The sequence below is a fragment of the Lichenostomus cassidix genome, chromosome 22 (assembly GCF_008360975.1).
Source record: "Lichenostomus cassidix isolate B80296 chromosome 22, HeHo_3.0, whole genome shotgun sequence".
NCBI classification, from domain to species: Eukaryota; Metazoa; Chordata; class Aves; order Passeriformes; family Meliphagidae; genus Lichenostomus; species Lichenostomus cassidix.
In genome coordinates, this window is record NC_139502.1 from 2,634,087 (window position 1) to 2,648,746 (window position 14,660).

At 46.7% G+C, this 14,660-nt stretch overlaps 1 protein-coding gene across 3 annotated transcripts in view; it reads left to right on the plus strand.

Moving 5' to 3' along the window:
- The window catches only part of DPYSL2 (dihydropyrimidinase like 2), a 68,617-nt gene extending 54,266 nt beyond the window's left edge, over positions 1 to 14,351 (plus strand). For 2 of the 3 annotated variants that reach the window (XM_085080415.1, XM_085080416.1), the window contains exons 9-14: positions 187 to 343; positions 494 to 635; positions 777 to 947; positions 5,706 to 5,885; positions 9,414 to 9,579; positions 11,234 to 14,351. In XM_085080415.1, the coding sequence (XP_084936541.1) occupies positions 187 to 343; positions 494 to 635; positions 777 to 947; positions 5,706 to 5,885; positions 9,414 to 9,579; positions 11,234 to 11,325 (908 nt within the window). In that variant the 3' untranslated portion in view covers positions 11,326 to 14,351. The remainder of the gene's footprint in view (positions 1 to 186; positions 344 to 493; positions 636 to 776; positions 948 to 5,705; positions 5,886 to 9,413; positions 9,580 to 11,233) is intronic. The other variant, XR_014856187.1, reaches the window with a different exon arrangement.
- The last annotated feature ends 309 nt before the right edge of the window (positions 14,352 to 14,660 follow it).

Consider the following 14,660-nt stretch of genomic DNA (forward strand, 5'->3'; position numbering starts at 1 on the left):
ATCTCTGCAGTTGTCAGGATTTGTGCACATTTTGCTGCTCCCAGCTTTGCTCAGCAGCAATATCTTTATTTCATGCTGCAGAGGAAATGCCAGCAGTGCCAGTCCTGCTCTGGGAGGATATTCCTGCCAGGAAACCAGGCTGGAAATGCCAATCTCAGCGGGTTTGTGTGTTCCTCTGTCCCACAGGCACTGTGGTTTATGGAGAGCCCATCACAGCCAGCCTGGGCACTGATGGATCTCATTACTGGAGCAAGAACTGGGCCAAGGCAGCAGCGTTTGTGACATCGCCACCGCTGAGCCCTGACCCCACCACCCCTGATTTCCTCAACTCCCTGCTCTCCTGGTGAGTGCAAATCTCTGTGTTTAAACACATCATTCACCAGGAAACAAGTGGGGTAAAATCAAGGCTGGTGTTGCCAGCGAGGAAAAAGCTGTTTTTACCTTTTTGGGTAAAATAAAATACCTTAAAATTCCTCTTGTTGTTTTTTTCCAGTGGAGATCTCCAGGTGACTGGCAGTGCCCACTGCACCTTCAACACTGCTCAGAAAGCTGTTGGCAAGGACAACTTCACCCTGATCCCCGAGGGGACCAATGGCACTGAGGAGAGGATGTCCATCATCTGGGACAAGGCTGTGGTAGGTTTTTGGACATTTAGAGGGAAAGGAGAAACAACACACTGAGAATGTGTGATTTCCTTGTCATGCTCCTTCCCCTTGGGGTTTTTCTCCATCTGCTGAGCTGATGGAACCACTCAGTGACCCCGTGGTGTCCCCTAGGTGACTGGGAAGATGGATGAGAACCAGTTTGTGGCTGTGACCAGCACGAATGCAGCCAAAATCTTCAACCTGTACCCTCGGAAAGGCCGCATCGCCGTGGGCTCTGATGCTGACCTGGTCATCTGGGACCCTGACAGCGTCAAGACAATCTCTGCCAAGACTCACAACATCGTAAGGATGTCCATCCCCTGCCATTCCCTGCCATTCCCTGCCATTCCCAGCCATTCCCAGCCATTCCCTGCCATTCCCTGCCATTCCCTGCCCTTCCCTGCCCTTTCCTGCCATCCCCTGCCCTTCCCTGCCATTCCCTGCCCTTCCCTGCCCTTCCCTGCCCTTCCCTGCCCTTCCCTGCCCTTTCCTGCCATCCCCTGCCATTCCCTGCCATTCCCTGCCATTCCCTGTCCTTCCCTGCCCTTCTCTGCCATTCCCTGCCATCCCCTGCCCTTCCCTGCCTGCCATTCCCTGCCATTCCCTGCCCTTCCCTGCCATTCCCTGCCCTTCCCTGCCATCCCCTGCCCTTCCCTGCTTCCTTGCCCTGTAAGATTTGTAGCCAGTAGGATTAGAGGGTCTGTTTGTCAGTTTTGGATGGTTGGGACAGAGATGAGAGATCTCTGAAGTCAGGTCTGAGAGCATGGGGTTTATTGTGAAATAAATAAACCCCATGGGTGGGTGTAGGAGAGCTGCCAGGGGTGCCAGACACAGCTCAAAGCAGGTCAGAGAAGCAAGAGAGGGAGAGTAGAAGAGGAGCAGAAAAGAGAGAGTGAGAGAGAGAGAAAAAGCAAGAGGAAGACAGAGATGGAGATTGAGATTCCGGTTGCCATTTACAATACAATAAATCATCTTCTGTGTTGAATATTCTAATTTTCATTAGCCAATCTAGAACAAGCTACAAACCCTACAACATCTACATACAACCTATAAGAATCGTTCCATTACCATACAGGGTTATATTTTAAATATTCTAATTCTCATTACCCAATCCAGAACAAGCTCCAAACCCTACAACATTCACACACAACCTATAAGAATCATCCCATTACCACACAGGGTTATATTTTAAACCCTAAAAACTGCTTTTTGGCCCCTCTGCCATCAGGCAGGCTCTGCTCTGACCCTTGGAGCTGTCTGCAGGCAGAGGGGATTGTTCCATCCAGAGGGGATTGTTCCACCCAGAGGGGATTGTTCCACCCAGAGGGGATTGTTCCACCCAGAGGATCACCTCCAGTGGCCAAACCATTGTTTCCTAGTTATTCCTCAACTCAAACCTTGTCTTCATCTCAATTTCCCTTATATTTTCCATATTCTCAGCTTGTCTTCATCTTAATTTCCCTTATATTTTCCATGTTCTCAGCATCTTTTGCCAGGTAATCATATTTCTAAGGCTTTCCTATTTCATCTTCCCCACCATTCCCCCTCTCCTCCTCGGTGCTGCCAGCAGCAGAGCTCAGCACAGCCCAGGGCTTGTTTTCCCCAAATCTGAATCCCTCACTGAGCTGTGGGAGCAGATTAAGCCCAAATCTGGGATCACATGGATTCCCCTGGGAGCAAGGAGTGTTTCTGCCCTTCCTGAGTGTTGGCTGGTTGGATCTGAGCACACAGACAGCTCTTTGAGTCCTCAGAAATATCAAAAGGCCTCGTAGGACAATGGGGTGTTTATGACATTCCCAGGGAATGGGAGCTGCTCCTCTCTTTTCCCTGCAGCTTTATCAGCTCAGGGAACACTTTTGCTGGAAATCTGGCTCAGATCCAGGGGCTGGGTGGATTTCCAGCCCCTCCTGCTCTGTCCCACATGTGGATTCAGGATTTTCCTAGTGCTCACCAGCACCCAAACCACCCAGCCCTTCCCTTCCTTCTCCTGCAGCTCTGTGGTGACACTTTGGGGACACTTCTGCTGTGTCCCCTGCCTCACAGCTGGCCCTGCAGGCTGTGGGAATGTGCAGAAGATCCCAGAGCAGAGCTGCCTGCAGCCTCCCTGTGACATTGGAGCTCCTGGCTCAGAGAAAGCAGCCACTGTTTGCATTTGTTGACAGCTTGTTTCCCTGCTGGCCATGAACCTATGGAATGTCTCCCTGGAAAAAAAACAAACTCCTTGTTCTTTTCTCCCCTGAATGCTTTCATTCACTCTGGAGCTGAAGGAGCAAAATTTTCTTCCACACTTGGATCCCTGGGCGCATTCACAAAGAAACTTTTTTTTTAAAAAAAACAGAAAAAAAAAAAGGTTTGGTTCATTTCCCTGTGACTTAACTCTGTGCCAGAATTGGTCACAGATGGCCTGGCTTCATCCTGACCCTGCTGAGGCTTCTGAGAGAGGAATTCCAGGAGTTTGGTCACTTCAGTCGCCTCAGAGGTGCTCCCAGACTCCTTCCAGTCTGGAGAGGAGTGAATTGGAGGAGGAAACTCTGGGATTCACTGCTTTAGGTGCCAGATTTTGTGGTCTGAGCTGGTTTTGTGCTTCTGAACGGCTCAGAGAGCTGCAAGTCGTTAGGGTGGAGTGTTAGAAAGTCATTGCCATTTAATTGCTGTTGCCTTTAGGAAGTGACCTGAGCTCTTGACATTTCCTGACACGCAACTCCCAGACTTTCCCTTTTGTGGGAATGCCCCAGTGCAGTCAGCACTGGATTTTGGGTGGATCTGGGCAGGGCTGAAGGAGAACCAGCTCCATTCAGAGAGATTTCTGTTTGCTGAGAGCTGCAGGTTCCCTAAAATCCTGACTCTGAGTGAGGCCTCAGCACCCAGCTGTGGCCAAAGAGCTTGGAGGATGAAGGGCTGTGCTTCCCAAGAGTTTGAAGGAAATCACAGTTTTTCTTTGTTCACAAATCCATCTCTGACCTCCTCTGCTGCCATCACTTCTCCTGCTGTGCTTGGTGTCACACCTGGAGGGTCTGGAGAGCTTCAGGTTGGACATCAGCAGGAATTCCCTCATGGAAAGGGTGATCAGAGCTGCCCAGGGAGGTTTGGAATCCTCATCCCTGGAGGTGACACCGAGTGCTCCAGGCTGGGGACAAGATTGGGCACAGCTCGGCCTCAGTGACCTCAGAGCTCTTCCCAACCTCAACGACTCCATAATTCTGTATTTTTTATATCTCTCTGCACTTTGCCTTCTGCTGGAGGAGCAGCTAACCCAAGTGATGCCCTGGGATCATCCTGCTTTGGCCAAGCAGACAACAAAAGGCCCTTTGACAGTCAGGCTCAGGGACACCCTCTGATTATGTGGCCTTGCATGATTGTTACTTCTTTGAAATGTTCCAGCCACTTAGGGGTATTTTCCAAGAATTCACACTGCTCTTGCCACTCTCTGGCAAGGCAAACCAGGAGCTGGGGAGGGAGGTGGTGTTGTTCTTGGAAGCAGCATAATCCATAAGCTCTGTCCCAGCTCCTCCTGTGCCACCAGAGTTTTTCCAGGCTGGATTTGGTTCAGGTTGGGTTGAACCACTGGCCTGGCTGATTGCAGAGCTGCTCTCAGGCTGCCCATACTTATAACACACTTCAAGGGCAAACTCCATCATTAAGTGGGTAAAACAGACCTGCCTTTGACTCTGGGATGGTCACTGGGGTGACAGTCCCCAAATGACATGGTTGCAGAGCATCTCCCTCCAGGCTGTTTGCATTTGCAGTGATTCCTTTCAAAGTTGCCTTTTTTTCCATGGTGTCATGTTTCCAATCCTGTTAATTGAGGATGAGCAATCCCATTAGAGTGAAACAAGATTGTCCAGCTCCCTGACCCATCAACCAAAACACTGGTTTGGAATCCAGATTTTTCACAATTATTATTTTTAGGAGGAAAGTCAAAGCTTTATTTAGCTCCTAAATCCCTCCCAGCTCAGCAGGATAGGAGCCTAAATGCATCTAAACAGGGAGGTTCTGAGATATTCTCATTTGAAGCTGTTTTTTTCCTTTGTCCAGAGAAGCTGTGGCTGCTCCTGGATCCCTGGAAGAGTCCAAGGCCAGGCTGGACAGGGCTGGGAACAGCCTGGGACAGTGGAAAGTGTCCCAGCCAGGGCAGGAATGGGATGGGATGAACTCTAAAATCCCTCACTGAGGTTTGGGAATCCCAACCCATTCTGGGATTCTTTACAAATCTCATCTCAATGGAAATTTTGCATTAATAAACCCCCAAACTTAGCCTGATAATTACGAGCAGCCTTTTATTAAATCCCAGCAAACACAGCTCAGGTAAACACTGCTGAGTTTGCTTCCACCTGTCCTTAAAATTTTATCAATTAGCATGGCTGGTGATTACTAATTAAAGCCCAGCAGCCCTGCTGGGGGAATATGTTTGCCTCATGTACAGCCATTCAAAACCAGCCATTCAGAACCAAACCTGTCTTTGATAATGCATGAATTTGCCTGACAGGGGAGAGGACACTGAGCTGAGCTGCTGAGAATTGAAGAAGTTTTATTTCTAGATGAAATAATTTGTGAGGAGAAATGATTTTGCAGTTTGAAGTGTTGTTCTCTCCTGGACAGCTCTTGAGCTGGGTTGGTTCTGCTGGACATTGCAAATCCCATTCCTTGCACATCCCATTCCTTCCAAATTCCATTCCTTCCAAATCCCATTCCTTGTAAATCCCATTCCTTGCAAATCCCATTCCTTGCACATCCCATTCCTTGCACATCCCATTCCTTGCACATCCCATTCCTTCCAAATTCCATTCCTTCCAAATCCCATTCCTTGTAAATCCCATTCCTTGTAAATCCCATTCCTTGCAAATCCCATTCCTTGCAAATCACATTCCTTCCAAATCCCATTCCTTGCACATCCCATTCCTTGCACATCCCATTCCTTGCAAATCTGATTCCTTGCAAATCCTATTCTTTGCACATCCCATTCCTTGCACATCCCATTCCTTGCACATCCCATTCCTTCCAAATCCCATTCCTTCCAAATCCCATTCCTTGCAAATCATCTTCCTTCTTTTCCATTTGCAGTCTCTGGAGTACAACATCTTCGAGGGCATGGAGTGCCGTGGCTCTCCCCTGGTGGTGATCAGCCAGGGCAAGATCGTGCTGGAGGATGGCAACCTGCATGTCACCGAGGGCTCGGGGAGGTACATCCCCCGGAAACCCTTCCCTGACTTCGTCTACAAGCGCATCAAAGCCAGGAGCAGGGTGAGTGGGATGGGCACTGCACCTTTGGCATCTCTCTCTGAGATAAAGTGGCTAAAAAAGAGATTTTTCTGTCTGGCTCTGGCTGTGCTGCTGTGACTGAATGGAAACCACGTTTGGCTCATTCCTGTGCTGGTTTTGCTGTTCACTCGAGTGGTTTATAGGGATGTGTTATCTTATTATGTGTTATTATGCAGGTTTTGCTTTTTGGGTCTTTAATTCTCTGGGTGATGATGCCTTTAGGTGATGCCTAAAGCAGGGATTACCTGAAACAGAGGTCAAAGTTAGGAGAATAACTTGGTTAGGAGAATACAAAAGCAGAATAACTTAGTTAGGAGAATAAAATCAGATTAATTCATTAAAGGCCTTTAGGTACATTCAGGGCAGACAGAGCTCACTCCAGAGGCTACACCCAAAATGGACAGTGAGTCACGAGTTCTTCACATTTTATAAGTTCTGTAATTAACAAATTGAGCCTCAATCCTCCAATTACACCTTCAGCTGATGATGTCAATCAGCCCAAGTTTGCTCCCCAATTCACTGCTGTTTCCATATTTTGGGGCTCTGAGGCAGCACCTTGGATTTTCCAACAGAGAGGAATTATTTTGTCTAAAACGCTGGGAACAGAGGTTTTTAGCACTTTATATGGAGCCTAAAGCTGCACAGCAAAGCTACAGAAACATGAGAAATAGAAGTTATAATCCTCAAGGCATCATGGGGACACCCAACCAGAAAAAGTGTCCAGTCTGTCCAGGAGTCAAACTGCACAGAACCCAGCAGGTTTCTCCTGTCCAGGAGTCAAACTGCACAGAACCCAGCAGGTTCTCCTGTCACAGAGGTCCCAGGAGAAATTTCCAATGGCATTTATACATCAAACCTCTCAGCAACAATTTGGAGTTCATTGTTACAGATAAGTTATGCTGCTTTCCCTCCTGCCAGATACCATCAGATGCTCTTGTCTGGTGACTGGTGAGTCACAGGCACAGCCTACAGACTGCTTAAAAGGGAGAATATTCTATTTTTGAGAGGCTAAAATAGTTGGAAAGTGATTCTGTAAAACACAGCCATTCAGAGTCTTTTGATAATGCCTGAATTTGCCTGACAGGGGAGATGACACTGAGCTCAGCTGCTGAGAATTTAAGAAGTTTTACTTCTAGGTGAAATAATTTCTGAGGAGAAATGATTTTGCAGTTTGAAGTGTTGCCCTCTCCTGGACAGCTCCTGAGCTGGGTTGGTTCTGCTGGCCACGAGGGATCCTCCCACTCCTTGCAAATCATCTTCCCTTAATTGTTCTTTTTGAAGAAATTGCAAGTTATCCAAATGACACCCTGGCCTAATTGAGCCCCGTGGAGCACAGATCCCTGATTTCTGCTGCCTCCTGCTCTCCCACAGCAGCCCATGGCTGACCTGTAAATCCAATTGGGCAGCATCTCAACTGGAATAATTGCATTTATCCCAATCTGCAGCTGCAGGGCTGCTGAGGGAAGCCAGCCTGGCTCCTCTGCCTGGCTCAGCGTTTGGGGGATGAGTAATAAAGTGCAGTTTAGGGCTGTCAGGAGCCTTTAATCCCACAGCTAGGTTGGGATCATGAAAGGACAGCACCTGCAGGGCAGGGGACAGACTGGCTGGAGCCACAGCACATCCCGTGGTGCTTGGTAATTAGCAGGAATTCTGGGCTGCACAAAAATCTGGAGGTGTGTGTAAAACCTAACCCCATTCCCTACTCCCTGTGCCCCACAGCAAGGGTTACCCAAGGATTTTGGGGTTTTTGGGGTGCCAGGGAGCTTTGGGGGGCTCAGGGACTCAGAGCCCCCTGAGCTCTCTGTGGTGGAAGGAGTTGAGCTGCACAAACACTGGTTTAGGTTGTAGGAAAATAGAGCAAATTTACCTTGTTTGCTGCAAAAATGGTTGGGTTGGACAGAGACACAGATGTGTTTTATATGGGTGTGGATAGAAAATAGAAATAGGTATAGATATAGGGAAGATATAGAGAGATATATAGATATAGATGATATAGATATGAAATAGAAATAGATATTACATAGATACAGAATTATATATAAAATAGAAATTGATACAGATATAATACAGACATAGGTATAAAGATATAGATAAATATCTTTAAATATAGATATAAAATAGATATAGATAGATACAGATATAGATATAATAGAGATATAGATATGTAGATATAAAGATATGGACATAATACGGGTATAAAATACAAATAGATATGGATATAGATATAGATATAGATATAGATATAGATATAGATATAGATATAGATATAATACAGATGTAGATATAGGACTAGATATTGAATAGAAATAGATACAGGCTTAGATATAGATATAGGTATTATACAGATATAAAGATAGATATCAATATGGATATAATGTAGATATGGATATAAAATAGATGTATGAAGATATAATACAGATATAGATATACAGAACTAGATACAAATAGAAATAGATACAGATATGGATTTCAAATAGATGCATAAAGACATAATACAGATATAGATATACAGAACTAGATACAAAATAGAAATAGATATAGATATAGACATTATATAGGTATAGTACAGGTATAGATAAATTGCAGATATAGATATAAAGATATAGATATATGAGTATAATACAGATACAAAACAGATATAGATATAGATATAGATATAGATATAGATATAGATATAGATATAGATATAGATATAGATATAGATGATACCGATATAGATATAAAATAAATACAGATAAAGAGCAGCTCCCCAGGGATTTGCACAGAGGAGTTGCTGCACACTCTCTAATCCTCTTCCTGAGAACCAATCCCAAACTGTGTGTCACTGGCTGAGCCACATCTGGGCAGCTGTTGGGCTGTATTCTGGCTGTGTTCTGGCTGTGTTCAGGCTGTGTTCTGCCTGTGTTCTGCCTGTGTTCAGGCTATGTTGGGTTGTGTTCTGCCTGTGTTCAGCCTGTGTTCAGGCTGTGTTCTGCCTGTGTTCAGGCTGTGTTCTGCCTGTGTTCAGGCTGTGTTCTGCCTGTGTTCAGGCTGTGTTCTGCCTGTGTTCAGGCTATGTTGGGTTGTGTTCTGCCTGTGTTCAGGCTGTGTTCAGGCTGTGTTCTGCCTGTGTTCAGGCTGTGTTCTGCCTGTGTTCAGGCTGTGTTCAGCCTGTGTTCAGGCTGTGTTCTGCCTGTGTTCTGCCTGTGTTCTGCCTGTGTTCTGCCTGTGTTCAGGCTGTGTTCAGGCTGTGTTCAGGCTGTGTTCAGGCTGTGTCTGCCTGTGTTCTGCCTGTGTTCAGGCTGTGTTCTGCCTGTGTTCAAGCTGTGTTCAGGCTGTGTTCTGCCTGTGTTCAAGCTGTGTTCAGGCTGTGTTCTGCCTGTGTTCAGGCTGTCTTCTGCCTGTGTTCAGGCTGTGTTCAGGCTGTGTTCAGGCTGTGTTCAGGCTGTGTTCTGCCTGTGTTCTGCCTGTGTTCTGCCTGTGTTCTGCCCGTGTTTGCCCGTGTTTCAAGGCTGTTCTCTCTCTGCTCAGCTGGCCGAGCTGCGCGGTGTCCCCCGCGGTCTCTACGATGGCCCCGTGTGCGAGGTGTCGGTGACACCCAAGACTGTCACACCAGCGTCCTCAGCCAAGACCTCTCCTGCCAAACAGCAGGCACCCCCCGTGAGGAACCTGCACCAGTCTGGCTTCAGCTTGTCTGGTGAGTGACTTTGGGACTCATTTCTTGATGACTGATGTCTTGCTGATGTCTTGCTGACTGATTTCTTGCTGATTTTTTTCCTGACTGATTTTTCACTGAGTGATTTCTCGCACTGAAATCATGGCTGGATTGTGTTTCCCTGCTCTGAGTTCATCCTGCTGGGATAGGGAGGCAACAAGAGAGGCTCTGGGGGTTTTCAGCTGGGAGGTTTTGGCTTCAGGGAGGAAGAGGAGCAGGACAGGAGTTGTCACAAAGTGCTGCTGCTTCTCCTGCTGTGTCATGAGCACTGAGCCACCCTAGTGTGCTCTGAGCTCATTCCTCAGCTGGGAGAGGGCAAATCATGGAATCATGGAGTGGTTTGGGTTGGAAGGACCTTAAATCCCATCCAGTGCCACCCCAGAGACACCTTCCACTGTCCCAGGGTGCTCCAGCCTGGCCTTGGACACTGCCAGGGATCCAGGGGCAGCCACAGCTCCTCTGGGAATTCCATCCCAGACAGGAATTCCTTCCCAATATCCCATCTAATCCCACCTTCCTTCAGTTTAAGACCATTCCCCCTTCTCCTTTTGTTAAAAAGGGAGAATTTTCTGGTTTTAAGAGGCTACAGCAAAAAAAAACTGGTTTTTAAGATGCCACAAACTTCAGCAGAACTTTGCCAGCTGTGGATCTGGGATGAGACAGATTTGATTTCTCAGCTGCTGTTGCAGTGTGAGGAGGGCAAACTATAAAAAGGGCTAGGCAGGCTGGCTAAGGGATAATCATTCAGCCAAATCTTCCCTGTGCAGAGCTCTGGTGATTCAGGTGATCAGGGCAGAGATATTTTTATCAATGCAGAACAGGTTCCAGCAGAATTAAGGTGCTGGGGGGCAGTGAGGGCTTTTCCTCCAAATCCAGAATGATAGAACAGTTTAGGTTGGAAAAGCCCTCCCAGACCAAGTCCAGCCATCAGGGCAGCAGCCAAATGCCACAGCCAGCCGTGAGGGTTTTAAACCATCCCAGAGTTTGTTTGATGCCTTGAGGGGCTGACCTGAAACTGAGGCTAGGCAGAGTTCAGAGAATAAAAGGCAGTTAGATTTATTGAAAGCCTTCAGGTGCATTTTGGGTGTAGCCCTGGATGAGCTGTGAGTGCCCTGAGTGCACCTGAAGGCTTTCAATAAATCTAATTTTTATTCTCTTAATTTTGTCTAGTCTCTGTTTTAGGTCATGCCATCAAGGCATCAGTTTTTCCCTTTCACAGCCTTTCCTAAATGGACAGCAGGTCATGAGTTTTTCATACTTTATAAGTTTTTTTTAAGTCACGAGTTTTTCATACTTTATAAGTTTTTTAGAAGTCACAAGTTTTTCATACTTTATAAGTTCTGTCCATTTGCCTATCAGGGTTAATCCTCCAATTACAGCTTCAGCTAATGAAGTCAATCACTCCAAGTTTGCTCCCCCAGTTCATTCACTGCTGTTTCCATATCTTGGGGCTCTGAGACAGTGAGGTGTCCTTGAGTTTTGGGCTTGGAGAGGAATCGTTTTGCCTAAAAACGAGAGAAATCAGCTTAGTATGGCGTCCTGAGTTATATGCTAAAGAATTACAGGATTATAGATGCATGGAAAATAGAGAATTTACAGTCCTGAGGCTCCCAGGTGACTCCTCTTGTCTCCCCAGGCGCACAGATCGACGACAACATCCCTCGCCGCACCACCCAGCGCATCGTGGCTCCGCCGGGCGGCCGTGCCAACATCACCAGCTTGGGCTAAGGACAGAGCCCCTCGAGTGGCCCTCGGGCAAGCCAGGGGGGCCAGGGGCACCCGGAGAGCCTGATTGATCCTTTTAGAGCCTGTGACAGTTACTGCGGGCACCCAGTGCAGGGGGGGCTGAACCCAAGCGCCTCTTCAGTCCCCTCAGCTTCCCTCCTCATCCTCACCAACCTCTCACTCCCCAAATCCCCAAACCCTTCCCCACGGTTAAAGAAAATAAACCCTGGTTTTGACACCTCTGACATGCAAAGAGTAAATGTAAAAAAAAAAAGAGGGTGTTTGAGATATGTGGCCTCTGTCCCATTCAGCATCTTTCTTTTAATAAAGGAAGGATAAAGTGAATTTCCCGGGAGCTGCCTTTAAGACACACACACAAAAAAAAAAAAAGAGAAAAAAAGACAAAAAAAAAAGACAAAAAAAAGGAAATAAATAAAAATAAACGTAAAAAAAAAGCTTTTTTTTTTTTTTTTTAAATGTCAAGCAGAAGAGTAGCTCAAGGGTTTTAAACTGGATATTCGGTAGGGTTCTGTGTTCCAGCAGAATTAGCTAGGCAAGCACGGAGGGACAGCAGTCCCAGCCTGTCCCTGGCCATTCCCCACCAGCTCTGAGGCCTCTGGATGCTGCCAGGAGAGAGAAGCAGGACCCAGCATTGGAGTGACAGCATCACCCCAGCCACCGGGTGAGCCACAACCCTTGGGGACTTCATTCTGCTGGGGTTGCTTTTTCCTTGGTTCCTTTTTTTCCTTCTGGATTTTGCTGCAAATTAGGTCCTTGAGGAAATTTTTTTTTTTTGAAAGTCAGTGTGTGTGTGTGTGTGTGTGTGTGTTTTTGATATGTTTTGTATCATTGTGTTTACGAAGCCTTATCTGAGAACTGGGGAAACCTCCCTGTTCTCCCTGAACCTCATCCCAGTCACAGCCTCCCGCCAGTGTCACTGCCACTGCCACCCTGGTGTCCCTTCACGTGTCCCTTGGTTGCTTTTCCCAGCCTTTCCTCGCCACGTAGCTGCTGCAGGGAGTTGGATCTTCAGCCCATCAGGTGGTGCAAAGAGGAGCTGCATGGGATGGAGGATCTGCAGGAATTGCTAGTGCTTATTTTGTCTTCTCTCCCTGGAGGTTTGGGATGGAAACCAGGGGGATGATGGGGAAGAGAACATTGCTGGGAAGGTTTTTGTGGCAAAATCCCTCCCTGGCCATGCAGGAAAGGTTATTTAGAGCTTTGAGGGTTTCTCTTTGAGGGTTTCTCTTTGAGGTCTCCTTCAGGTTCCCTTGGTTGCTTTTCCCAGCCTTTTCTCGCCACGTAGCTGCTGCAGGGAGTTGGATTTTCAGCCCATCAGGTGGTGCAAAAAGGATCTGGACACCCCTGAGCTGCTGGGATCTGGAGGAATTGCTAGTGCTTAGTTTGTCTTCTCTCCCTGGAGGTTTGGGATGGAAACCAGGGGGATGATAGGGAAGAGAACATCGCTGAGAAGGTTTTTGCGGCAAAACCCCTCCCTGGCCATGCAGGAAAGGTTATTTAAAGCTTGGAGGGTTTCTCTTTGGCCCTGCAGGGGTCAGGGAGAGCATGCTGAGCACCTGTGGCAATTCCAGTCCAGCCCAGCTGCTGGAACTGGGAGCTGGCTGTGTCCCCAGCAGCTGAGAATCCGTGGGACAAATATCCCAGCTGCCCAGCCCTGCAGGAATCCTGCTCATCCCCCTGCCAGCCCCACATGCCTGGGATTTGGGACACCAGCAGTGCTCCTGAGAGGAGGGGAGGAACCCAAATTTTTGGGGTCAGTGTGTTCACCCACCCTCTGGGGCTGGAGGCTCCTAGTTTTTGGGATGTGGAGGATAAATCTGCACCACCAATCCCCTCCTGGGCTCTGCAGGATTTAGCACAGAGAGCTTTCCTCCCTACAGCATTCTCTCCCCTGTCTGCCTGCCCTGCTCTTGGCTGCATCCTCTGCTTCCTCCTCTCTTTGTGCTTCTCCACCTCCATCCTCCTCGTTCCCCCATAGCTGTGAGTGTTTTCTCCAACGGTGTTTACAGGTTCTTTTAGGAAAAAACCTGTCTGTGTATGAAGGCTTTCAAGAAAGGAGTACCAAACTGGTTTTTAGGAAGTGTCAGCGCTGGGATTTGCAAAGGATCTGGAAGCTTTTTAGGTACCCAAAACCCTCCCAGCTGCAGCACCTCCATCCTTTAAAACACAAAAGTTAAGAAAAACTTTGCCATATTTCCTCCACGTTAGGTTCAACTCTTGGGTCTTTTTAGTTTTGCATAAAGAGTTTTTGCACTTTGTTTGTTAAGTAATCCGTGAACTTAATATATATTGCAGCTGTTTTCATTTTTTTTTTTTTAATTTCTTTTTTGTTTTTTGTCACCTGTGTATGTTAAAATCGATTTGAACGAGTTGGGGAGAAAAAAAAAAAAGAAAAAAGATTTGTGGATTCGTTTCAATTCTACGAAACGCTTGCGGCTCTTCAGTATTCACTTAAGTCTTCCTTTTTTTTTTTTTTTTTTCCTTCACTGACTCATGATGACTTGTTGAGTTTTGATTTGTTCAGGAAAGAAAGAAAAATCACAAAAAAGAAAAAAAAAAAGATTTTTTGCAGGCTATGTAAGCATGTTTTTTCCTGTGAGAGCTCGTCCGCTTTGTGTCTGTTTTAATGAATGTCATATGTAAATGCTTAAAGTGAAAAAAAAAAACCACAAAAAAAAAGACGACTTAATTAATGACTTAATTAATTAACCGCAGTGACTTGAAGCTCTAAAAATAATAATAATAAAATTAAAAAAAAAAAAAAAAGTAGGATTTAATACTAGCTGGATTTAACCCTTGGATTTGTGATTGTGAACCATGAGTGGAGGAGCTGTAAGTGCTAAAGCTGATCATGTGTGTAGACAAAGAGGAGTACTGATCTTTGCCCATTGTCTCAATGGCAAAACCACCCCGAAACCCCAAACCCCAAGTCTTGTGTTTTATTCCTTCAGAACTCTGTGTTATATGACCATGGGAACTCCTAATAAAGACAAAATGTTGTTGTTTCAGGAGGTGTGTCTGAGTCTGAGGGTGTCCTGTGTGTGTCACTGCTGTGCTGGGGACAAACCAACTGCCCTGGGAACCTGGCTGGGCTGGGAGGGTGTGGGAATTCCAGGGACAGGAATTCCTGTGGTCCTTGGAAGTGATGATGGTGAAGAGGAATTGATGAGTTGGGGAGGAATTTCCTCTGGAGGAAAGCGAATCGTGACTTGGGATGGTTGGTTTGAAATGGGATTTGGCAAAATCTTATTTTTACCTGAAAAATCCTGGCTCTGCATTGCCAAATCCCCTTTTAAACCAACTGCTCCAAGTCATAG